The sequence below is a fragment of the Protopterus annectens genome, chromosome 9.part0, assembly GCF_019279795.1.
Source record: "Protopterus annectens isolate FY-2018-M chromosome 9.part0, PAN1.0, whole genome shotgun sequence".
Taxonomy (NCBI): Eukaryota; Metazoa; Chordata; order Ceratodontiformes; family Protopteridae; genus Protopterus; species Protopterus annectens.
In genome coordinates, this window is record NC_056743.1 from 596,736,854 (window position 1) to 596,763,921 (window position 27,068).

Genomic DNA, 27,068 nt, shown 5'->3' on the forward strand with positions numbered 1-27,068 from the left:
ACCACTGGATTTGTAACTGACTTGATGAATGTAGTTGCCAGTCTGGGGTGGTGACACAGGAGCTTTGAGTGACTTGTGAGGAAAGAATAGTTGTGTAAAATCTTACCATAACCATAGATGTCCTTCTCTTCCATGTTGCAGTATTTCATTTCTGGGATTTCCTGCCTTCAGGCGACTTGTAAGTCTTCTCCTGAACAAAAGGTTCAGCTTAGCTGTTGCAGCGTGCATGGGATGTCTAATGCAAAGCCATAAACCAGGGGCCTTAAATGTGACGTCTGCGCACACAATCCTCGGAACTTGAAAGCCAGCAGGTAGAGAGGAAGGCCCAGCAGGAGGGATGCCAGTGGTGATGGGTGTGCTGCCTTGGTGTCATTTAGTAGCTTTATTAGAGACAGGTTTTAGTTGGGACTGAAGGAGTAAGTATAGGGGGGTAATGGTGGGTGGGATGGAATAGTGCAACATGGAAAAGGGCTTTTTATGGTTATGGTACGATTTTACGCAACTGTTCTATGTCCTATTCCTATGTGGCAGTATTCCAGTTGTGGGAGAGTACCACAGCTTTCTTTTATGAAAGGGAGGTAGATGGTGAATAGGATTCTACAAATCCCTGTAGGATGGCCCTGGCGTATCCTGCCCTAGCTCTGGGAACTTGGTCTAGTTTGTAATTGTTTAAAGTGTGGTTAGTTGACCAAGTGGCTTTTTCGATAATGGATCCTGTGTCCAGACCCCTCATGAATGCCTTGGTGGTGGCCACCGCCCTAGTGGAATGAGCCTTTACTCCCACTGAAGGTTTTATCTATGGTAAGTGTAATGGACAGTTTTCTTGATCCAGCAAGCGATGGTTTGTTTGGACACTGCTTTGCCCAGGGCTCTGAGGTTGAGACAGAGCTGCTTAGGTTTCCTAATGGTTCTGGTTTTGTCCAGGTAGAATCTGATTTGAAAGTGCATATCCAAGGAGTGTAGTATCCTCTCCCCTTCGTTGGGGGAGGGAAAGACCTTGATTAAGTGGTAGATTGGTTTAGAGAAAAGTTATTGACACTTTGGTCATAAAGGAGGGATTGGTCCGCAGGAAGACTTTTTCTGGAAGGTGGTGTATGGAGGGCAGGCCATTAAGGCCTGCAGCTCTGAGACCCTTCTGACTGAAGTGATGGCCACCAACAGGACGGTTTTCCAAGTACACATCTGTAACCAAGAAGACCCAGCTGATTCGAAAGGCTGCTGTGTTCATTTTTCCAGGATGTAATTTAGGTCCCAGGGTGGAGGGATAGGTTTTTTGGCAGCCTGATGTACAAGACCCCTTTAAGGAAGAGGTTTGTCATGCATATAAATGAGCTGATGTAGCGGAAAGGTGTACTTTCACTGAAGAGTATGAAAGTCTGTTTTTAAATCAGTTGAGACACCAGTGAGAACAAGGGGGGCATCTGCCGAACATGGCACCCTTCCGTTGTCCAGACACCACTTAGTAAATCTTTCCCCCTTAGCTAGGTAAGATTTTCTGGTGGTAGGTTTCCTTGCCTCCCTCGGGACTGAAAGCACATTCTCTGAGTAGTGGTGTCTAAAGGGGATCAAAAGTTTGTCATCCACGGAGTCAGGGATAATATCTGCAAGTGTGGATGAAAGAGAGATGTTCTTAGTGTTTCACTGTTGCATTCCTCACATTTGAGCAATCTGCTTGCAGGTTGCCCTCAGTTGGCCTGATTAACAAAGTCTTGGGTCCTGTGTCAGTTGCTGCCCCTTCTTCCATGACGTCAGGTCGTCAGGAGTATAAAACATGCAGCAGACGCCATTACATCAGTCTTGCTTGCCGTGCGGTGCCCGACTCATTAGCAGGTCGCAAGTGCCGGTCGGCTGACTCCTGAAATTTTCGTTTGAGTTTCAGAACCAGTCTTCAATTAAAAGGTAAGTACCCCACTGGGGAAACTTTCTTGCTCCTTCCCGATGTCAGTAAAAGTTAGTAATTGCATTACTTGTGGAAAGCAAATACCTCAGATTTTCATTCATACTGTATTCCTTGCCTAGTCTCTGACCACAATGTACCTTGTTGGTTTTATGCTTTATTTCATCAGCCCACTATCCGTCGTTGGTATATTTTTGCCTCCAGTATTTCGGTTCTCTGTTTAAATACCCAGAAATGTCGTCTGTTAGCCATCAGACTACCGGAATTCTAAAAAAATGCCAAGGTAAAGACAGGCCGCAGAGGTCCAAAACTGCTGTCAACACTTCTAAGCCATTTCACCGGTCCTCAGTGAGGCGCTTTCACAGCCCCTGATACCCGCTACTTATGATTCGCAGGCCTCTGAGAACCATTTGTGAGATACTTCATCTATGGAACCTGCAGATGTCTATACCTTGGATGGGTCTGGAGATGCTACTGGCTTCTTAGGGTGTTTTCAGGCCAATGGACTTGCATATTACATCGACGCCTAAATCTCGATCCATGTCTTAAAAAATAAAACAAATAAAAAAAAAAAGACTGTCAGGCCTCTATGCCTAAACAAAAAAAAATGATAAAAATGGCTTAAGGTCTGATGACTCTAATCTGAGGTAGTCAACCCCCGCCCTCTAAGAGGCCAGTTTGGCTCCTGATTCCTTGCCTCCTGCTACTGGTACACCAGACCGATACTACAGGGTCCTAGATTCCCGTTAGTTCCTTTTCAAATATCGTATTGCAGATCCAGAGACTATTTCACAGGGGCCCAAGGGCATTAAGGCTTCCACTGCTAAAAATCCTACCCCTTCTGATACACTCCAGGGCACTTGATAGATGGGCTAAAAAGGTTTATACTTCAGCAACTTTGGCAATTAGAGCTTTAAACTGCCAATTTCATATTTTGAAATATCAGCAACATGTTATTGGATTACATAAACAGAAAATGATTCCGATTCTTGACTGTGTGGGAAATAGACTTACAGGATTTAATGCTTTCTGCTGAACAACTTGGAAAACATACTTTGCAATGTGGTTTTGATTCTTTAGAGGCCTCTGCAGGGCTGCTGTTACTGGGTCTGTATTTTAGAAGGCATGCTTGTCTTAAGGAGCTATCTTTGCCTGATCATGTTAAAGCTAAATTGTTGGATGCTCCTTTAAATCAGGGCCACCTGTTTGGCAAAAAGGGTGAAGACGTTCTTAAAAAGATGGAAGATTAAGCTAAATCTATGCAAATTGTTAAAGATTTTTTACAAGTTCAGCCTCCTAGATTTAGTAGACACTGGCCTTCTAAGAATTGGTCCTTTCCAGCCCATTCCAGGTCTTCTCAAGCCAAACCCAGACATTGCAAAAACCCCAAGTTTCAGTCCCAGGGGAGACACAGAACTAAGCAGTGGGGGGCCTCCACTTCCAAATCTGGGAATAAGACTCCTCCTATGGTAAACTGTCTCAGTGACTTCCTCTTAAAATTGCCAAGCACTTGTCAACTGACTGCCCCTTTGGGGGGGAAGATTGCTGCTCTTGCAAAGAATTGTTAACTCATCACCCAGGACAAATGGGTTTTAAATTGTGTCCCAGGGATACAGATTTCACTTCCACACATTGCCAACACCAAGCGGGTGGCCGGAGCTACCCCAAATCAGTGGGCAGAGGCCCAAATATAAGTACTTTTTCTCTTAAGCATGGGGACTATTCAACTGGTACCGGAAGAGGAAAGGAGACACTGGTTCTATTTGAGACTTTTCCTGGTGCTCAGAAAAGGAAATACATGGCATCCTATCCTGGACCTTTTTACTCTAAATACCTTTCTGGTGATTCCAAAATACAATATGCTGAACTCTTCACAAGCTGCTTCCTATGCTAGGCAAAGATGCATGGTTGGCAGCACTAAATTTAAAAGCATACCTGCACATCCCAATCAGGGAATCTTGCAGAAAATACTTTCGCTTCAAAGGCTACACGCACTGTCAGTTCTCTGCACTGCCCTTTGGCTTATCTACTGCACCCAGGGTTTTCACAAAGTGCCTAGCTACAGTGATTGCATTTTGCAGGCAAAGAAGTATTCAAATATACCCATATCTGGACGGTTGTCTAATTCAGGCTGAAAGCCATGACATACTTTTGAATCAGCTGGCATTTGTAAAAAGGGTTCTAATTTGTTTGGAGTATGCCATAAAAGAAAAGAAATCACAACTAGTACCCTGTCAACAAATTACCTTCCTGGGAGCAAGCTTGAATACAACTTCCCAGATGGTTTACCTCACGCCAGAAAAGCAAACTCATTTGACAAGCTACTTCAAACAAGTGGCCACAAAAACTCAGCTGTCTGCAAGACAAATGCTGCAAGCCTTTGGGTTCATGGCCTCCTGTATTCTTCTAATTTCAAATGCAAGACTGCATATGAAGAAACTACAGTGGTATCTAAAAAGCCTATGGAGTCAACGTTCTCACAGCCTAGAAACAATGATTCCTATCATACCTTGCCTACGCCTAGAGTTCCTTTGGTGGGCCGAGGCCTGCCACCAAAACAAGGTGCTACCTTTCACACCAACCCCTGCCGCCCAAACTGTAAAAGATGCGTCAGACTATGCATGGGGGGGCTCACCTGGCAGGGAAGTGTGTTCAGGGGAAATGGTACCCAAGTCAAATGCACCTGCATATCCATCAAAAAGAAATGTTAGTTGTACAGAATGCTCTGACAGCCTTAAAGGACTACATTCTTCCAGGACAACTAATGCTAAAGACTGTCAACACCATGGTTGTGGTACATAAGCAGGGGGTACACCTTCTTACCTCTCCTGCAGACTAGCTATGCCATTGTGGAACACGGCCTTGAGCTACCAAGTGCACCTAAAAGCTCAATTCCTGCCAGCAAAGTTTAATACACTGGCAGACAGACTAAGCAGAAACCTTATGGACCCACACGAGTGGAAACTGGAACCAAGGATTTTCAGCATGTTGACAATCGGAATGAGGAGCTCGGATATAGACATGTTTGCCTCCCCCCAGAACTACTAGCTGGACTAATTTTGCACAAGGACTCCCAAAAACAAGTTTGGAAAGTGGATGCTCTGTCCTTCAGCTGGAAAAACCTATCAGTCTGTGCCTTCCCCCCACTGCCTCTGCTCTCCAAAGTACTACTAAAACTCCAACTGGACAAACCAAGGATAATTTTGATTGCTCCAGACTTGCCACGCCAACACTGGTACTCCCTCCTGCGTAGTGTCCCGGTTATCTTCATGGCACCTGCCTCAGACTCCTTCCCTGCTGTCTCAGCAGGAGAACCAGATTCTGTACCCTCCGCTTCCAACACTGAACGTTGCAGCTTGGCTAATTACTTACATTCTAACTTGCCATCCCTCAGCAAACCTGTGATGGATGTCAACTTAGAGGCAAAGAAGCCTAGTACTAGAAAATCTAATGGTGAAAAATGGAAAATATTCTGTGCCTGGAACAAATCTCTAGGGATGAGCACAGCAGTGCCCAATTTGCCTCCAGATTTTACATTTCTTTTTTTTCCCCCATTAAACTCCAAGCCACTCCACGCCTTAGCCATTTCAGCTCATTATAACACAGAACCTACCCTCTTCTCTCATCCACTGCTCAAGCAGCACCTCAGAGGGGCCAAAATTTTGAGACCACCCAGGAGAGCTCCAACCCCAGCCTGGGACCTTAACTTTGTATTGGAGAAACTCACTCTCCCTCCTTTCGAGCCAGCTGCTACTGCAGACTTAAAATTTCTTTTTTGTAAAAAAGCTTTCCTTTTAGCAATCACTTCAGCTAGAAGGATATTTGAATTACAGGCCCTTATGGCAGTGGAACCTTTCATCATCTTTCATGTGGGCAGGGTATCACTTGGGACCAATCCATCCTTCATTCCCAAGGTGGTATCCAGTGTGGCTTATCAGTCCATTCATTTGCTAACCTTCTTTCCCAATCCACAGAACAAAGGGGAACGTATTCTGCATTTCTTCGATGTGCACAGACAACTTAGATTATACTTGGGCAGGACTAAACCTCAAAGAAAATCTGAACTGTTGGTAGCATTTACTGCAGGGGCAGAGGGGAAGGCAATTTCAAAACAAACCATTTCTAAATGGCTAAGCCATTGCATTCATTTCTGCTACAAACACCTTGGAAAACCTATCCCCTAGGGGATCAGACCTCACTCCACCAGGGCTGCATCTACTTCTACAGCTTTTCGCAGAGGCGTTCCTACCAGGGACATCCTACAAGCTGCTACCTGGAGTTCTGTACATACTTTCACCAAACATTACCATTTGTCAATTTTCTCTAAATCCAGATCTGGCTTTGCCACTGCAATCTTGCAGGGCCTTTTAGCTGCTCCTAATGCTGTCTAAATTCCTCCCAACCATAACTTTGGGAATCTACCCAAATGGAATGACTGCGACAGTGAAACACTAAGAACATACTACAGTTGTGTACACTTACCATAAATGTAGATATTTGAGTGTATTCACTGGTGCAGTCCTGGTTACCCTCCCTCCTTCCCCCTAACTACTTTTGGCTATACCTCTGCTTTCCGTTACTAGGCTTAAAAACCTTTTTGGTGTATTTGCTTTTCTGTTGGTGGTAAACTTTTGTGTTTTTATGTTTAATTGCTCCCCATTAGGGGGGCGCCTGACATCTGGGTCAAGAAAAACTGATGCAGTGGCATGGGCTGCATGTTTTATACCCCTGACGTCATGGAAGAAGGGACAGCAACTGACGTAGGACCCAAGACTTTGTTAATCAGGTTGACTGAGGGCAACCTGCAAGCACATTACCCAAATGTAATGACTGCAACAGTGAATACACTTTAACATCTAAACTTACGTAAGTGAACACAACTGTACTTTCCTTTGTCTTGCATCCGTAGGCCCACCTTGGAGGGTAACTTTTAGTGGTTGTCCATGACTAGATTGAGAAGTAGTGGGGGAACCAGTGCTGCCTTTGCCAGAAGGGTGTCACTAACAATATTTTTGGTTGTTCCTACTGTATTTTCAGGTGGACTTTCTGGATCATTGTAAAGGGGGGAGGCATAAAGAAACTTCCCCTCCCAAGAGATGCTTAAAGCGTCCACACTCCGTGCTAGAGGGGAGTGTGTCTTTGAGCAGAAGGTCTGCAGCTGCTTGTTCTTGGAGGAGGCGAACAGGTCCACTTATGGAGTACCCCATCAGTGGACTGTGTAGGAAGACCCCCCCCCCCCATCCAATAACCATTCATGCTGTAGTGCAGAGGTACTGCATAGGAGGTCTGCTTGCTTGCTTGTTTTGCGACAGGATGTAGGTCACCTGCAGGACCAGGTTGTGGCAAGAGGTTAGGTCCCATGTCAGCAGGGTCAGCCTGCACAGCTGGTAGGAATTTGTTCATCCTGGTTTGTTGAGATGCCACTTAACCGTGGTGTTGTCACTATCCGGACTACCCCTGGGACCAGAAAAGGAATAAAGGTCTTTAAGGCTAGGAAGACAGCTGTCCTTTCCCTGATATTGATATTCTTGCTCTGTAGAGAATGGTGTCAGTTTCCCTGGACCCTGTAGAATGCCAGAGTTGCTCCACAACCTGATTGAGGCATCTGTATGCTTTGTTTGGGTTGGGGTGGATGGTTGCAGTGGAAGTCCCCGGTTTAGATGGACTTGCTGGATCCACCAGCTGGCTTCTTTCTTCAGACAGGAAAGGAGAGGAATTTCCTGTTCTAAGGGATGTAGATGTTGGGACCAAATGTTTTTTTGAGCTACCATTGTAGCTTGTGCATATCCCTTCTGGCCAATGGTAGCATGGGGATAGTTTTTGCCATTAAGCCCAGGAGGCACAGGAATTGCCTTGCCATTACCTTCTGGGAATGGTGGGTTTCCTGAAGTGGGAATTCTGGGATAGAAACTTCCCTTGTGGGAGAAAGACCTTCATTTTGTCTGTCCTAATTCTGCAGCCTAGGAAAATGTCCTGGCCTGGGTGCAAGGATGACTTTGGGAGGTTGATGGTAAAACTTAGGTTTTGCATATGACATGAAGAGCAGATTCCTTGAGAGGGTATCTTTGCACTTTGCCAGTATTAAGATGTCGTCCAGATAAGGGTAAATCTGGATTCCCTGCATTCTGCAGAAGTCAGTGACTGGAGCTAGGCACTTTGTAAAGACACTCTAGGGGCAGTGGATAAACCAAAGGGCAAGGCAGTAAATTGGAAATGAGAGGGATGGTCCAGAGAAACGTAGAAATGGTCTGAAGTCCTGATGGGTATGTGAAGGTAGGCTTCTTTTAGGTCTAGGGTGTCTATGAAAGGCCCTGCATGGAATAAGAGGCAGCAGAGTTGGTAGCAACAGCATTTTGAAGTAGGGTACCTAAAGGTGCAGGTTTAGAAAGGAGAGATCTAAAATGGGTCTCCAGGGGTCATCTTTTTTGGGGACCAGGAAGAGATTAGATTCAAATCCTTTCCCTTCCTGTCCTAAGGGGACAGGTTCTATGGTGCCTAGCTTTAGAAGTTCTGACAAAACTTGTAGGAAATTAATGTTTTTTTTTGGGGAGGAAAGAGTACCTCCCCTGGGTGTTTCCTTTCCAGGATAGGAAGTACCCTTTTTGGATAATGGATAAGACCCACTGATCTGTGGTGATGGCTTGCCAGAGGGGGGAGACTGTGTTGAAGGCGTGCAGTGTGGTAGGTGGGCTAGGCAGCAATGCATTATTAGGACCTCTATCCTTAAAGGGTTGTCTGGTTTTAGGAGGTGTGGTACATTAGGTCTGGAAGAAGTATGTAGTCTTGCCCTTCTTCTACGCCTGGAAGAGGAGACAGCTGCCTGCGGAGGGTTGCGCCTTACACAATAGCAGGGTAGTTCCTGTAATATTTGGGAATGGGGGACACTAGCAGATGCTTTGTCCTGTAATTCATTACTTTTTTCCCTGCAGATTTTTGAAGAGCTATGCATATTGTTTTCCAAAGAGCAAGTTGTGATCCAGGGGGGCATCCAAGATTTTGGACTTCAAGTCCTCTGGTAGATTCTGCAGTCTTGGCCAGGAGTATCTTCTAAGGACAGAAGCAGATGCTGCAGAGTGGGCAGATGGTTCGGCAGCATTATAGCTGCATCTGAGTGCCTGGCTACTTACTGGTCCAAGGACAGTTTGGAGGCCATGTCAGCCTTAATGGGACTGTCAGGCTTAGTGTCGCAGGCCTCCTCCATGCTGGCTTCTAAGTCTAGAGCATATTTAGTCATGTGGGTCTGATAATTTATGGCTCTGAATGCCAAAATTTAGGATGTGTGTACTTTCCCGTCCTATCCATATATTTATCTTTATCAGTGGGTCGGAGGGAGGGGGAAGGCAGCAGTCTAAACTGTTTCAGAACCTGTGGCAGTAACAGCTGGTTCTGGCAAGAGGTTTAACTAGGAATTTTTGCTCCTCTGGCACTATAGAAGCAGTCAGGGCACTTGGGGGATGGAAGCTGGAACTCTGGGGTCTTAGAAGCTGAATTAAAGGCATCCAAGTAAGCACCGAAGGGACAGCAGCGGGGGAGGGTGATTCCACTTGAAGCAGCTCAAAGTACCTATTTTGGCTGTCTGTCATTTGGGAACTATCCCATTTGAAATCATCTTGGTGATGGTTTCACCAAAGGTTATGTCCTCAAGGGAAGAATCCCTGTCCACAGTTTCTTCATCAGGCGAGTAGTACTCCTGGGGAGAAGCAGTCTGAGATGTGTGAAATGTAAGTTTTCTGAGGAAGAATCATTCTCTTCCCTAATCTGAGAGGTCATAGGTGGGAGGGAAGAGGCAGAAGCTGGGCCTAGGGCTCATTAGAGGACAGAGTAGAAGGGGCTGAGGCTGCAGGCCTAAGGGCCATGATGGCCTGCATTAGGGATGAAGTGAAAGCCTGCCAGTTTGTTATGGGTTTTGGAGAAGAGGTGGTATGCTTGTTTTTCTTTATGGCTGGGGTGGAGGTAGGAACCGGCCTGGCATCAGACTTTGAAAACATTTCCGAAGGCTGGATCCCAGTTGGATGTACCACAGAATCTGCTTCCCCCTCGACATTGATGGTAGTCTGTGTCTGAGCAAGCTCAGAAGACGTGTGGGTCGACTGCGCAACAGCTTCCGCAAGTGTAGTCTTTGAAGTAGTTGGAACCGCTGAGCACTCCAACTTCTGGAACAGCAGTTGGTGGGGCGTCGTTAAGCGGGAGTGGTAGGTGAGGAAGTCCTAGGAATCTTGGCCTTCTTTCACGGAGGTTCTTGTTCAGCCTCAGATGCAGGATCCATTCTAAGAGTTAACCATTTTAGGTGTTATTTTCTAGGTAAAGGTCTAAGGTGGCCAGATGGCTACGCAGGGTCTTAGGCACAAATGATTGACATTTGAGCAGGAGGAATGGTCGTGCTCCAATCTTAAGCAAAAAAAAAAAAAAAAAAACCCACGTATCTTGAGCATCTTTATAGGGTATCTGGCACCCGCATTGGCACTTTCCATTTTTACCGGACATCAGCTAAAGGCTACTTCAACCAAGCCTAAGCAATAACAATTAACAAAACAAGTAAAAATAGAAACCCAGTGGGTTATTTAGCTTTATTGTTGCGACGTCTGTGAGGGAACGGTCGTGCGATGCGTAGGTTATCTGCAGCTGAAAAGTTTTGAGGATTGTGTATGCAGACATCACATTTAAGTCCCCTGGATTATGGCCTTGGGTCTGACATCCCACGCACGCTGTGACTGCCAAGCTAAAGCTTTTGTATAGGAGCTGATGCAAGAGTCACCTGAGGGCAGGAAATTCCACAACTGGAATACTGCAACATAGGAATAGGACATTTAGAGTATACATACAGTGGCTGTGAGAAACACACCAAACTCTTCAACATGCATTTCAGTCTCTGCTCACTAGAACTGATGTATTACACTGTGTAGGCATGGTAGGTAAACTTCTCTCAGGAAAGCAGTGATAAATACTTAAGCATGACAAGAAAAAGAATGGGATGAAACAACTGTGGAGCTGCATTATTGAAATACTGAAAGGAGTTTAATTCCTGTTCCAACAGAAGGAAGTATGGGGGGAAAACATGGCTTAAGAGAAGTAATTGGTGAAAAGGCAGCAATTTATTGAAGGATGATAAAACTTGATTATGTCAAACATAAATTTGTTTGGCAGGCCAAAATGTACTATACATAAAAATGGCAAGAGAGACGAGAGTGATTGGAGAAATGTATTTTTCAGATACATTGGGAAATGTTAATAGAATCCTAGTTTTGGAAGGGTAGTTGGGTGAGTGTACTATGAGTGTTGCAGACATGCTGGCAGGAAGGTGGCCCAGGGATCTGTCAAGACAAGTGCATTGGGGTAGTGGCTTGTAGTGAAGCTCGAAACATCAGGGTCAATAGGTGCCCTCTGGTGCTGAAAGTTAGCCGTCATACTTGTGGAATCACAAACAGAACTGTGTACTGCAAGCTTTGTGAGTAACATTAACTGTTACTCTTCACAGAGCTTGATCTTAATTGGTTAATTTTCGCCAGTTATTCTGACTTCCATTCCAGGGAAGGTTATGGAAAATATTCAGAAGGGTGGCTTGGCAGTGTGTTTCTGAATATTTCTTTGCTGTTTGTAACCATGCCATTAGTAGTGTTCTTTCCTGCCCATCTTTGGTTCGATGATTGGCTTGTCAGTGAAGTGGATATTGGATATAGCAATCCCTGGGGATGTGATGTGACTGGTATTCAGCTAGATACATTTTCTTAACTTGTGATATACACTGTGTGTACAGTGGGATCCAAAATAGTGAAATATACCAGTAAAGTGGCTGTAAAGCAGACAGTAACTGGATATTGTCCAGACAAAAGTCTGCAAGCAACAAGATGCTGCATGTTTCAGCCCAGTTTCATTTGCTTATGCCAGTTGTTGCACTGGGGTTGCACTGGGGCTGGAGAGTAATATCAACTTGTATGCCAGTGATGCTATGGTTTGTGAATTGATCATAAGTATAGGGGCTAGTTGCCAAAGAGACTGCAGTGTCTTCTAAGGTGGTTGCATAGGTGGCAGATATGATTTTATATGCCAAAATATAAGCATTTTGGTAGTGGGGCGATGGAAAAAAATACTTTCAGGGTCAGATGAACTTTGATACTTAAGGTAATGAGGATACTTGTGACATGATCACCCCCCCCCCCCCCCCAGCTACATGTTTGTGAAAGGGAAGAGGCAGATACCAGCGGGATGCTGGGGTTAGAGCGCACACAGATTTCAGAGTTGCTGATGAAAGACTTCAGTGTGCAAATCTTTGGTAAGGTTGTCTTGAGTACTGTACATTCTGGCAGTCAAAAAGAGGAAGGAGAATTTGAATGCTAGAAAGCATGCAGTCTATAGTTCGCAAAGTGAAGGGCACAAACAGGCCACAGACTGTCTCTGGTATGACGACATCTTGAAGAGCTGGGCTTCTGTAGTAGATGACCTGAAGAGAAGATGATGTGGTCTAGATGGACTGCATTATTTTTGAGAGGTGCTTTAGTGGGAAGAGGGGAGGAAGGACACACTTAAGAAGGATCTAGGTTGCAACCGGAAGTTGGAACAACTGAGGGCACTCTTGAGAATCTGTTTTCATTGAATGGACATTGTGACCTTGAAATATATGGCCTTGAAATATATGGCCTTGAAGTGTTGGTGTAGTTCATTTGTCATCAGAGGGGTCCATGGAATGTCTAGGAACAAGCAAGTAAGGAATGTAAGAAGGCTGGGAGTAGAAGGATCTCTTAAGGGGTTTTAGGTGCATCATATGAACAGAGTCTGGGTTGTCTTCCATTTTTGGGGATGACGCACTGTTTTCTGAGTATTGGTAAGTCTTTAACTGGTGCTGCAGTCAAAGTAAGAAGGAAAAGTATGTAGCAAGGCCACTACCATTTTCTTCATTTATCTTTTTGTTTTGTTTTTTTATTTCTAGTATTTAGTTCATTTAGAGGGGAATTGTTGCAAGTATATATAGTTTGAAGTGCTTTGTCTTTACCATATGTGTGTTCCTTTTCTTATATGCCATTCTCTTGTGGTTTAGAGCAGAATGTTATCGGATAGAACAATCTTCCATAGTCTGCTAGTCTTGACATGTATATAGTACAATGTTAGTAATGTGTATTTTAGCTTTCTTTCTGGAGTCTAGTTGCAAAATAGTTTTCACTTTTTACTTTGGGTCTGATACGGGGATTTATAACTGGTGCATGCCTCATTCTTTTGCACTAATTTTTTTGTACTGTAACTTTATTCTGTTACTATGTTAAGTGTTTCATATTGATTGTGTATGTGTGTTTAATTTAACAAGATGCCTGGGGTAACAAACAAGACACCAAAGGAGCTTTCTTGATTGATCGCAGCCCTGAGTACTTTGAACCAATCCTGAATTACCTGAGGCATGGACAGCTAATTGTAAATGAAGGTGTGAATTTATTGGGTAAGTTTTTTGTCAAATCAGCAGGCAGCAAGTTAAAAAAAAAAAAAAAAAAAAAAGTAAGAGCGCAAAACAGTGATGTCATAGTACTGCTTGTAGGACTTTATATGTTGTCACTGAACAGATCCATCCAGACAGTACTTGTGTAACATTAACAGTTCAGTGCTTCATTTAAGTAGAGAGAGTTCTGAGATACTAAATTGAACAGGTGCTTATAATAGTTGGGCACATTTCCAGTGCCTAGCTGGAATACCTGACCAAACACCACAGTCTAAGGGTTGTCTTTTGTGGTCATCGTTATATATTGATATTGACACCTGTGATGCTTAAACACTGGTTTATTTGTTAGTTTTATTGATGGGAAGTGACTTTTTCTATGCCTTTTTTTCAGTGTGCATCAACTGTTTTTTCGATGTATAAACCTTGTCACCATAATAAACAGAACATGCCAGAGGGATAGATTCCTGTCCCAGAGACTTCCCATACTCTGGAATAAACTACCTATCTATATCAAAGCTCCTCAGCAGTCTTCATGAAAAATCTTGATTGGATGGGAAATAGGAAATTTACCCCGGGGATCACCTCTGTGGCTCTGATAGACAGTGGCACAGGAAAATGATTTTCTTGGGTGGCAAAAGCCAGGGTACCTTTTTGGCTGGGCTTGTATAGGTCCCAGGGCTGATAGCTTAGTACCTACCTATGTATCTGTTTAAATTTGGGGTCTGTCTTTGCAGTAACTGTCTATTATTCCCTTTAACTGAATTACTTATGGGAGATGTTTCTGTTAATTGATCATTAGACTGCCTTTGTGTATTTTGTGGTTGGGGGGTGCTGTAAGAATCTATGCTTTTGTAGTTGCAGTGAAGTCTGGACATTTTCCTATTTATGAATTTGGGATCAGTGTTCCATGATCTGTAATTCTGCTAATTCAGTGGTCCTAGTTCAGGTTGGGCCGTAAAGGCAAGTTCCATCAGTTTTGTTTTTGAGCTTATACTCAATGAGTGATCATTCAAGAGTATTTTATTTCTACATTTTTGCTAAGAAGATTAAGTAAATGATTTTTCGAGATTTGTATTAGAAGCTGCATACTAGTTTATCTGTAAAATTGTGCATTTTATTGTTTGTTTTGACTGAGTCTAGAATGTTTATATGTTCTAGTGCCTGTTTTAAGAAATAGCTGTGTGAATATATTAACTGTAGTTATTAGTCTTGTACTGTTATAAAATGTGAATTTTGGCAAATTATTTTGTTTAACTTCTGGAAATTTTTCCTCTGGATACCTTGTAATTTTGTTACTATGTATATTTTTTGTTAGTATAGCTAGTTTCTTTTTTTTTCTTTTTTGCCTTTTGAGGTAGTGTTTGAGAGGGATATTTTTTGGCTTGCTGTTATCTTATGATAGCTCTTCAACATCTGCTTACTTTCAGAGTTTGGGCAACCTTTGGAGAAGGAGTTATTGATGCCAAGCATTGGCAGTCCTGTGGGGGGACTCTCCTTCAACAGAGGGTGATGTGTAGTTTCAGTCAGTTACCTGGTACTGCTGCAGGATAAAATAGATTTATAATAGGGTGAAATTCCTGCTTTTGAGATTTGCCCAGAAGGCGCCTATTGCATTAGAGGCTGACTGGTGGAACCTTTTTGTTTGATTCTCAGTTGGGCACTGTGCTGTAATGTTAGATCTGATGATGTGTGTTCCATCTGACTTCAAAACTGTGGGACCTAGGAGCTGACACATGTCCATTCTCAAGTCTTTAGCCCACTTTGTTCTGCCTCCCTTACCCATAACTTCCCCAATCCTCCAACTCCTCAGATCTAGTTTGCCACCATTCTTTGTTGCAGCTCCATCTTGGCTCCCATCTGCATTCTCAGGTTTTCAAGACAGGTGTGTAGTATTTTTTGTGAGAGTTTGCTGTTCCCTTATCTTTTTTTTTTTTTTTTTGTATTCTTTTCTGCCCTTGGTCTTTTTCATGTAGGTAGCTTGGTAGATATATTTTTCTTTTATTTTTCTCTTCCTGCCCTATTTTATGGGAGCTAGCATTTTTTTGTGTACTGTGTTTTGTGGATTTGTAGTGGTTTGTTGTAGTGGTACAGTTTTTCGTTTGAGTATGGACCAAGGTTTTAAGTACGTTTACTATGGGCACAGGTTGCCTTCCCATGACGCACACCTAAACTGCGTCTTGCCTGGGTCCAGCGCATCTAGATACTGGATGCTGTTTGTAAAGGTTTTGGTACTAGGGCCAGTGAGTGTAAGGCCATTTTGGTTTTAAAAGGGCTTCTACCCTCAGGTTATCCCCCTCCTTTCTCTGTTTCTGGGGTGATGTCTTCCTCTGCTCCAAAGACCAGGTCTGGGTAGTGCAGACTCCAGACCTTCCAAAGTGGATTGCAAGAGATCATCTCTTTCTGGCCTTGGTCCCTTGGGCTCACTGGACATTAAGGTCCCATGACCTTTGGATTCCCAGGCTGCCCTAGTGCCAGTACTGGCCTTGACATCTTGGAGCTGGTCTTCTTTGGTGCCAAAAACAGAAAGATGACTTATTTGGCTCTGCACATCCCAAGCCCCTTCCTAATTAAATGTGCACAGTCAGGTAGGGCAGCTTCCCCCTTTCACTGAACACTGCATTGGAGTGGTCACTGAGGTGTTCCCTGTCACTGACCCAGTTCAAAGTACCTGTGGCTTGGATCCAGCATGCAGGATCTTCAGAAGACAAAGCCCCCTCTGGTGGCTGCTTCTGTCCAGTAATAGACGTCAATGGACAGCATTAAAACCTCTTAGTTGGAGCATCTGATGAGGTTCTTTATGCAGGGGCAGATGAAGTTAAGGTTTACTCCTTCAGGACCGGGACCTACAGCTCCATCATTCTGGCGTCCCCTCCCCCGACATCTTCAGATCTGAAGTTTTTGGGGCCAGCTGAATTTCACCCTTTGGGTCTGATTTGATGACTTGACTGATATCTGCTCCTTTCTTTTCCTTGGTCACCTCAACTGTGATCTTTTTCACGGCCATTGGAACATTTGGAGCCATAGCATCAAAGCAGGAGTTTGTGGGTTGGGCGGCCTTGCTTCAGGATTGTAATTTCTACTTGGGGCTTCGGCTTTGGACAACTCAGTGCCAACTTGGACATCTGGTTATAGGAGTTGCTTTCTCGGGTTTGGGGTTCTCTGGTACCTTTGGGTTCTGAGACCCTCAGACCTGCAAGGCCAGCCTGTTCTGCAGCCTTTGATGTTAGAGAGGATGTTCTCTTGGGAGAAAGACTTGATCTCTCCAGCAGGTATCCTATCCCCCTTTTTCATCAGCATCTGCAACCAGTCTTAAGTCAGCTCTTGGACAACCTACATCTGCTAGCCTCCAGTCTACCCCCATGTCGGGGTTTCCCGACTCTTCCCCAGCTTTGTCAGGTTTTGAAGAAGAGAAAGAAACACCTCTATTTCCCAGAGGATTCTCTCACCAAAGATACTGACCTCAAAGAAGGGGGGAGTCCCCTAAGTCTCCACAGGTGATGCCTCTTTTAGCAATTTGAGGGGAGTCTGGACCACTGAAGTGTCCTCTCTGGAGGAGCGAGTACTTCTGGAAACCTTTGATGTAAGCCCATCCTTGCCTTGGGTGGTTTCCCCTTTGGATGCCCTTATAGATGTGGTATCATAGAGGACATGGAAGGGAACCTGAGAAAGTGGAACCCATTCTCAGAAATCCGGATGTGGTTCTCACTCTAAAGGACAAGCCCCATTGGAGTTGAGGTCTGGCTATAGATGCCATTGTGGCAGTGGCAGCCACCAAGGAGATTTTCTGAAGAGGTCTTTGATTCACTCCTAAAACAGGGAGTCTCTGGTTCTGGATCATTTAAGGAGGTGATCTGTGTCACTGCCACTTTTGCTCTGAAGACTTTTTAATTACCTGTCACACTTGACAAGACTTCCCAAGATGCTCTTCAAGAGGGTTCCCACTGAAGACTGGGTGAAATCATAACAGACACCACCTGCTGGGCAGGTGTGGTCTGCATAACCAGGGCTTCTGTGGAGCTTTTTCCGGCGAGCCCTTTCATTTCATTCTGAAGGATGCCCGGCTTCTGTTCTCTGGAGGCAGTTGGGGTTTGGATCTTCTCCCAAAAGCTTGGGAGGCCTTCACCTCAGATGCCTAGGTTTTGAGAGTAGTATCCATAGGTTATTACAATCTCTCTTTAGGAGCTCCAAATTGTCATAAAACGTCTCCCAGATGTTCCACCCAATCAAAAAAGTTTTGCAGCCATAGATATTCCCAAGCTGCTTGCAAATCATTTTGGAGTTTCCACTAGACCAAAAAGGATCTGGGTTCTATTTCAGGTTTTTTTAGTTGCAAAGAAAACAAAGGACCTCATCCAATTTTGGGATAAACTGATTTATCTTGCTTAATCAAAAATACCAAGTTTTGGATGGTTATGGTGCAGTCCATCATACCTCTTGGTAAGGATGACTGAATGTGTTTGATTAACCTCAACGATGCTTACTATCACATCAAGATAGCTTAGCATTCCAGAAGATTTCTGTACTTCTGGCTGGGGGCATCGTAACCAGTTAATAACCCTGACGTTTGGTCTCACCACAGCCCACCAGGTGTTTACCAGGTACATAACAGTGGTCACAGCCCGATTCTGGTTGCAGGGATTTCAAGTCTGTTCTTACCTGGCTGGTTCTTCACCCCCCCACACACACACACACACACACACACACACACACAAGGGCATAGTTGATCACAGCCAATGTTTCCTTACTCCAACTTAGGGCATGACAGGCATTTAAATTGTGCCTTTAGTTATTCCAAATTTTAGATTTCATAGGGTGTAATTTAGACACTATCAATCAAATTAACAGGCTGCTGGATTCCAGTGTTTGTCAGCCTTTGGGCATAGGCCATGTCCATACTTGCAACTCTGAAGCCACTGGTACAAACTATTTTGAAGCTTCCGGGCCATATAGCAGCATAGATAAGGTTGGTTCCTTTAGCCAAGTATCACATGAGGGCTCTTCACTGGACTCTAGCTGTTCAGTGGTCCTTCCTTACTCGCTCTTTGGATTTTTCCATACTGTTAACGAAGGTGGATCAGGACCATATTCGTTGGTTGTTGCTGTTACCCTTGGTAATGGAGACCCTTTATGATTCCGTCTTCCTTGGCCATGGTCACCACAGCTGCCTCCCTCCTGGGGTGAGGGGAACATTTTAAAGAAGGGATGGTTCATGGGTCTTGGTCATTTGCAGAGGCCCACATTCACGTCAGTGTCCTGGAGATGAGCAGTCCTCCTTATGTAGCAAACCTTTCATGGCACTCCTCCCAGAGGTGTGGTTACAATGCAGATGGCCAATATGTCTAGTATTTCAACAAACTGGGAAATGTGTTTTCTGGTAACAACGCACATCCCAGGAAAATCAACATTCTGGCTGACTGCCTCAGCAAGTGCATTCTATTGCCTCATGAGTGGTCTTATATTTGACGATTGTAGCTTGGAATTTTTGGTGTTGAGGCATTCCGTGTTGTGAACTATTTATCTCCCTGTCCAGTAACTGCAGCAGCTATTATGTCATAGTTCTTCCTCCGGCATACTTACCCAGGGGACACTCTGGTGCTTTCTTGGCCCCTGGGATGACTTAACACTTATTCTGCAGTTCCGGTGATAGTTTCTTCAGAAAGCAGACCATTGCAAACTCTGGTGATCCTCGTAGCACCCTTTTGGCCTTGTCAGCTGTGATTTCCCTTTGGTTTCTTATGAAGTACCCCCCCCCCCGGGAGCTGGATCCATTCTGGATCTCCTATTTCATCCAGTAGGTGTGGATCCTCCAACTTTCAGTCCCTCAAGTTGACCAAGTGCATTTACCGTGATGGCTAGAAATCCCAACTTTTCCAAGCTGCTGTTCATATACTGTCATCTTCTCAAAAGCAGTCTACCAGACGTCTATTCCAGTAAATAGAGGTTTGTCATGAAGGCGGAATCTTGGACTCTTCATTTTCTTTGTCCCTTTAGAGTCGGTTTAGAATTTTTCTCATGAGTTTGGTTAAATTTTTCTTTGATTAAAGTGCAATTGGCAGCAATTTTTAACTTCAATGTTGGCAGAGATCATGTGCCTCTGGCTTCTGTCAAAATTTCTAAAGCTTTCCTCAAGGGTACCTTTTTGTTCCAACTCCCAGTATGGGATCTGGTTCTTCCCGTGGAGTTTTCCTTTCATTTGGCAGGTCCTTATAGGCCTTCCATTTTAACCTTTGGCAACTTTGGACTTGAAGCTCTTGTCTTGGATATCTATTTTTGGTAGCAGTTACTTCAACAAGAAGGGTTTCAGATTTGCAGGGTCTTGATTCTTTACCTCATTATTTGGTGTTCCATAAAGACAGTGTTTTTTCTTATGAACCCTTCTTTTTTGCCAAAGGTGGCTTCTGAGAATAACCAAGTTTGATTCGCTTTACAGTGTTTTCCTCTGTCTCCAGTGAATACGTTTTGCACTATTTGGATGTATGTAGGCAGCTGAGGTTTTATTTGGACCATACCAAAGCTGTCAAACTCCATTCAATTGTTTGTCTGCTTTTCAAAATTTTGGCTGGGCTTAACTGTGTCTAACTTTATCCAAACGGCTGTCCTATTGTATCTTGTTTGCATAATTTATTTATTTTATTTATTTACATTTGTTGACCGGGAGAGTCTGACTGGATGTAGGTCCATTTTCAGCGGAGGCCTGGGGAGAAAAGCTCCACAGTTAAAAATATTACAAACATAATTACAGTTGAACACAGCAATTAAAAATTACAAACCTAGTTATAGATGACTAACATAGTGCATCAGTAGAAAACTAGAATCTTCATCTGCGAAGTACATAACAGACATTAACAATTGTTATAGTAAGAAGTTCCTGCTGTATAACATGTAGCTAGGCTTATGAGCATCCGAGCATTGCTGTAATTAAGGTAGTTTGTGGGGTGGACAGAGGTGGCGAGTGGATGGAGTGTGTGATATTAGAGGGAGAGTTGCAAGGGCATAGCCAGCATGTTTTTAGGTGTGCTTTTCAGTAAAGTTTTGAAGTGGGTGCATGATGTTACAGAGTTAATTGTGGGTGGGAGGGAGTTCCATAATTTGGCTTTAGCACTGGAGAATCGTGCTTCTCCAGCAGAGTTATTGGCTCTAGTAATCTGTAATGGAGTTTTGTTGCTAGATCTTGGTGGTCTGGAGGAGAGCGAAGGTTGGAGTAGTTTTTGGAGGGATGGGACTTTTTTAATGGATGGTTTACTAGCTTGTGGTAGAGCGAGTTGATACCATTGAAGGAGTTGAGGGAGTTCTTGCCAGCCCAGTTCAGCAATTGAGAGAGAGTGGTGACAACATTAGGATGCCCTTGTGGCGAATTTGGCGATTTTTGTTGTAGCAGGTCTTGAGGTTATTTAGATGTCATTGCCTTAGGTTGGTATATACTGGAGAGGCATAAAGTTTGTCTTTTCGGCTTTTCCCAGTTAGGGGTCGCCGCAGCAGAACTCCAGTCCGCTAATGATTGACAGTCTATTTTTATGGTGCTGAGTTGCCATCCCGACACCCAACCTTTAGCGAAGGCACACCCATTCCCGCATGTCTTTCAGAGGCCACTCTACCGCAGGGAGGATATGCAGACTCCGCACGGAAGGCACTCCAGCCGAGAATCTAACAGGTGAACCTCTTGCTGTGAGGTAACGATGCTACTGCTGTACCACTGTGGATATACTGGAGAGGCATTAAGTATGGTGGAGATGAGGTGGGAATTTCCTACTGAAATCTATGCTGCTTTGGTGAGAAGTTGCTTATTTCTGTATAATGCTCCTAGTCTTTTGTGGACACTTTTTTTTTTTTTTTTTATGGTCATGGATATGTGAATGTCAAAGTTTAGTTTAGTTTATTGTCTATTTCAGCTCCTAGCAATTTGGTATGTTCTGTTGGGTGGATAGTGATGTCTTTTGCTGTGATAGTGAGAGTTGTTTTGATTAAGTTTGGAAGATGAGTAGTTTAGTTTAGTTTTGTTTGGATTGAGTATTAATTGGGCATCGGATGACCAAGTTTTAGCAGAGGAAAAGTCATGCGCTGTGACTTTTGCAGTTCGATTAGGGACTGGGTTGAGCAGTCTGTATTGTATGAGTGTGCCATATTTGGTGGCAGAGGCCAGAATATTGGTGAAAATAGAGAAGAGTAGAGGTCCAAAGATGGATCCTTGGGGAACCCCTGTAGAGACAGGTAGTTGGGGAGATGTAATTTTGCCATACAATGGATAGTCAGCGGTCAGACAGGTAACTTTGAAACCATTTGGTGACTGAGAGAAGGATAAGTTATTGAGAACAGCGATGAGTTGTTTGTGTTTGACCATGTCGAATGCTTTAGATAGGTATAGGAAAGTAGCAGAGGAAAGATGGCCGTTTTTATGCTGAAGGATAGTGTTGGTAAAAGAGAAGTAAGGCAGAGGCAGATGGATATTAACTGCTTTTATGATATTAATTTGTATAGATATAATATTGTTCTAAATATCTCAACAACCAAATAACACAGAACTCCTTGGCCTTGTATGAAAGCTCTCAGCTAGATGAGTAAAATGCTGCTGTGACAGTATGTAAGCAACTTGAGTGGTTGCCGAGATGCAAGTTCACAAAATATTACAAATGTAATGGTTACTGTTTACTGTAACTTAAAAAAATTCAGTTTAAGATCTAGAACTTGAATACTATCACTATAAAAAGTTTTTGCTGAAGAATTTGCCATTTATACCATCATCCCAGAGATATGAATATTTGTTTGAAATGTGAGGACAAAATTTGATTCTGTCAAAAGGCTGAGGATCTGCACTTTGGAAGTTACACTTTGAACTTCCTGAGTTCCACTGGCATGAATGAGTTAAGAGTAGAGGCTCTACCTGTTACTGGAAACTTTATATATATATATATATATATATATATATATATATATATATATATATATATATATATATATAAAAATATATAAAAGAGGGTATTAATCTTGAGGTGTAACCTTACTTATGAGGGCTGCTAGATGGGGATTTCTAAGGGATGCTTTTTGAGTTCAGGAATAACAAGAGATATGAAGGGTTTTGGGGGGTAAAGGGCTATGTAAGAGCAAATGGGCTCAGAATTTTTACTGTTCATTTTCCATGGGTTCAAAGCAGTAGGGCTTGCAAAGAGGTCCTAAGGAACATAGATTTTTAGAAGTTCTAACACGTTACTGGAAAAATGGAATTTGACAGGTAGTCTGGATGTAAGGGGAGGTCCTAAAGTTATTCATTTCTCTTGCTTGGGGAGAAGAGGACACGCATGTAAAGGTGATGAGCGTAATGGTAACTATTTATTAGAACAGGAGACGGTATACCTTTTAATGTGTGTAAATAAAGACCACTGAAGGGTGAAGTGTACCTTATACCTGAATTTTTGTTTAGGGAGTACAGTGACGATTTTTCATGTAGTATTATCTTGCATCATTTGAATGTACGTTGCATACATTAGTGCCTTCTTCCTTAGTAAGCCTGTTTATGGAAGTAACAGCTATGAGGCTAGCAAGATGTTTCATATCTGAATTCTAATATTTCTGGATTGGTGTAAAGTAGACTATTAATGTGTAAAACATAAACCACCACTGTGCGACGATGCTGTACTCTGTTTATTGCAAAAATAAAGGATGTAAAAGTGTTAAGTGCTTTCACGGCAAACATAGTTTCTTCAGGCTATTGAAAGGATATCCTCCACAGCATTCTTAAATACTTGAATCAGTAAAACACCATCCAGTAAAAATCTCAACATAATTTAAAATAGTTAATTTACAGTGAATATCAGTGCTTCAATAAAGCCAATCATATATATTCATAGCAGCAACTAACCTATCAAATGCTTACACTCTAAAACCGAGCATTGAAACTCGCTCACCACTGTAGGATGTGAAACCACAAATCCTAAATACTCAGTGTAACTTGTTAATCAAATTGAAAAAGTCTGCTTGCGTTTGCCAATTAGGGTTGAGAAATATTAAGCTTGCATTTCTCAGGTAAGCATTATGACCCTCATAGAACCAAAGATAAAAACTTTCTTCCCAACAATTATACTGACAAGATCCTACTTCATATATCATGTCTATAGATTAGATTAGAAACTTCCAACTAAAAAGCACCAATGCCGTTGATATAATGCCACTTATTTCATTAGCAGTTTCCTGCTTCTACACAGTGTGAAGCACTGTAGAGCAAAATCGTTACAACACAATTAAGCATTCATTTACAGGAACGCAATGTGTTTAAGGTGACAACAGATTGCCGTACTAAGAATCTAGTGTATTTAGCCAGGTGTATAATGTGTTCTAGTTTTTATGTAGGAAAAACCAACAGGATATTCTATGAGAGGATTAGAGAACACGTTGGGAGTATTAAACAAGCTGATATTGGCAATCAGATATTCCCAAAGGCTGTGGATCCAGAAAAAACCTCCGCTTGGACAATGAGGATGAACCACAAGAAACTTCATTCACTTGTAATAAAAACGATACCAGAAAACATTAACAATCCAAGTCAGGTTAAGCGCTTTCATCCGCAATGAAGGCAGATTTCATCAGATATTAGCAATCCACTAGCTAAACATGTTTGTGATGGTTATGAGCATAGTTTTATGTCAATGGCAGTTGTTATTGTATGAGGGGATTAGGTTTGGTGATGACTCCAGTAAGGCTCAATGTAGGAAGCTTTTTTGGATACTACAACTTCAGGCAGACAAGGGGCATGGTTTGAATGGAAAGCTATCACTGAAACTGGCCTTTAAAAGCTAGAAGGCATATGAAGAAGTAACATGGTTTCAATGACTGTAGGTTTTGGCTGCAGCTGTATTGTTAGGTTTGCTGTTTTAGGTTTTTGAGTAGTTTGATGTGGCATTAGCATTTGTTTTTAGTTAAATTCTGTTTTTTGTTTTGAATTTTGTATTTCAATAGTGTGGTGAATTTTTTGTTGGTTACTTGATAACAGTGGGTGATTTTGGTCATTGTTAGTGATTCTTTATTTCATCTTGTTTTTAAGAATTTGTGTAGATTTTCAAGATATTGAGTTTAATCACATGGTCATCGGGTAGAGTGATCTTCTGTGGAAGAAGCTACAAGTCAACAATGTATAAATCTAGGTCTCCACCGTTTTGCATGTTAGTGGTGGATAAGTGGCTATGATAAGGACCGTTTGTTCAACAAAGGTTGAGTTTAGAGTATCTTGACAGATGCAGTTAGAGTAGTTTGGGGGCTTTAATCTTCATCCCTGTTGGTGTTGATGAAAAGTGTTGGCTGATTTGGCTCCATTGCCGATTTTGTATAAGTGATAGTCGCCCTGTGTAGGAGGTAGAAATCTTTTTTAGTTTTTATAGTTTTGTATATAATTTTGCATACAAGTTTGTGATTACCAGAGGATGATAACAGTATTCTGCTGCTGCAAATCCAGCCATGGTGGTCTCTCTTCGTTGAGAGTTAAGTGTTCATTTGGTAGTGTTTGCTTTGATGTTGATGGCATGTGGCAGTTTAAAAACTTGGTTTGGTCAAGTGTGATGGTTGTAGATATTGGTTTGTTACTATATGATTGTTTGGTTGCTGCAGGCAGTTTATCATATGCTCCTTAATCAGATTAGTTTTGTATTGTATGAAAATGCACTATGTCTGGTATTAGGAGGCCAAATTGTAAGAGTAGAAGTTGAGTAATCTGTGTTAATAGTGGCCAAGTTTTACAAGATCCGGGATCGGGTTACTTAAGTCTTTGCTTTATGTACAATGAACTGATGCGGCAGTTTGCTAGCTGCTTAGTCTTTGGGCCATTTTTGCGTTTACCGACACTGATAGTTTGTAGACCAGAGAAAGTTTATTGGGACTTCTATAGTTTAGTATAGGTTGTTGTGGATCTAACATGAGGAGGCTAGATTGCAGGAATATTAATGAAATGGCTTGTGTTGGTGATTTATAAGATCTGTGATGTCCTTCAAGAATGCAACTGCAGTCATAACATATGGGTTGTCCTGCCTCAGGCAGCCCTCGGTCGGCCGGATTCCAAAGTCTGGGTCCGACGTCGGCTGATGTCGCATTTCTCTCCGTCAGAGCGGCCAGAGTACATAAGCATCAGCCAACGCCATTTTCTTCAGTCTTTCTTGCCACGCGGTGCCCAAAGCAGAAGCGGTTCGCAAGTGCCGGTCGGTCAGCTCCTGTATTCTTCGATTCCGAAGTCATCAAAAAAGCTAAGTACCCCGTTGGGGACCTTTTCTTGCCTCAGCCGATGTCAGAAATTACTGAAAAAGTTAACAATTGTCTTTCTTGTGGTAAACAAATACCTCATAAGGATTTCCACTCTTACTGTCTTCCTTGCCTTGGCCCAGACCATGACGTCTCGGCCTGTGTAGCCTGTGCTCGTTTAACAAGCGCACTCTCAGGTGCCAGGCGGAGTTCGCTGAAGATTTTTTTCGGCGAAAAATTTGCTTATACAATGCCGTCGGAACTTCAGACATGGCAAACTCCCAAGAAACGTAAAGACCGGGACCGACATCCTCGTCCCACGTCTACCACAGACTCCACGCCAAAACCTACCGCGAGTGCTCCGGTTCCCTCTGAGACTGTTTTTCCACCGCTCCGAACCGAAGACACCGCATTACCGACGAGACTGATTCCGGATATCACTCCGCCAGTTATTGATTTTCCTCCGGACACCGAAACCGAGGAAATGCCCGAGACCATTGCTGTAGATAAGGTCACTCCTGCACGTGGAGCTGCCAGGCCTCCTATGGCCATGTCTATTAAGGCCTACACTAGGGCTAAGGCAGCCAGCAAGACCAAGCATCTTACTGCTAAAGCCTTACCTCAGCCTACTCCAGAGACACAAATTATGACTATGGCTGCTGACTTAATTTCTATGATTAGAGGTTCACAGGCCCATCCTGAAAGAGGATCCCAGCCTCCTTCTGGTAAAAGGCCCCGGGTTGAACCCTCTGGCCCTATTCCTTCAGATGAAGATTCTGAGGACTCTGTCCACTCTGATGGCCAGGAAGAGCTCTTCCAGACCTATGAGGATTCGGATGCAGAGGATTCCATCCCCTCGGCCTCCCCTCCTGAGGATATTTCCTTTGGGGAAGTTCTGCATACCATGAGGGGACATTTCAAGTGGCAAGGCCAGGAATATTCTGATTCCAGAAAGCACCTTCGAAATTTCCTTAAAAAGCCCCAGCACAGGCCCCTAGCTATTCCTCCTGTGCTTGATGTTTTGGATGATTTATATTCTGACTCTAGTGTTACCCCTGATTCTCTTCCTCCTGCTCCAGCTAAGCCAGACAGGTATTACAGGGTCCCAGAAACACATTCCCATGTATTCAGGGACCATACTGCTTATTTGGAAACTATTTCTCACGGACCTAAAGGTGTTTCAGCTTCCACCTCTAAATCCTTTGCCCTCCAACAGGGAAGCTAGGTCATTAGAGAGATGGGGTAAAAAGGTTTACACCTCCACTACTTTATCTATGAGAGCTTTGAATTGCCTTTTTCATATGTTACAATATCAGGATTTCCTGTTAGAAGATTTACAGAAAACATTGGCCTCTCCTGATCCTTTAGACAGGAAGTCTTTGCAGGAAGCTGTACATAACTCTCAGCAAGTAAGCAATCACTTCCTGCAGTGTGGATATGATGCACTGGAAGCTTCATGTAGGGCAGCTATGATAGGGGCAGTCATTCGTAGACCTGCATGGTTAAAAGATCAACCTCTACCAGATCATGTAA

General features: G+C 43.2%; 1 protein-coding gene across 3 annotated transcripts in view; it reads left to right on the forward strand.

The window, feature by feature from the left end:
• KCTD9 (potassium channel tetramerization domain containing 9) overlaps window positions 1–27,068 on the forward strand; it is a 458,686-nt gene that overhangs the window by 149,242 nt on the left and 282,376 nt on the right. For all 3 annotated transcript variants that reach the window (XM_044083151.1, XM_044083153.1, XM_044083152.1), the window contains one exon: window positions 13,194–13,322. In XM_044083151.1, the coding sequence (XP_043939086.1) occupies window positions 13,194–13,322 (129 nt within the window). The remainder of the gene's footprint in view (window positions 1–13,193; window positions 13,323–27,068) is intronic.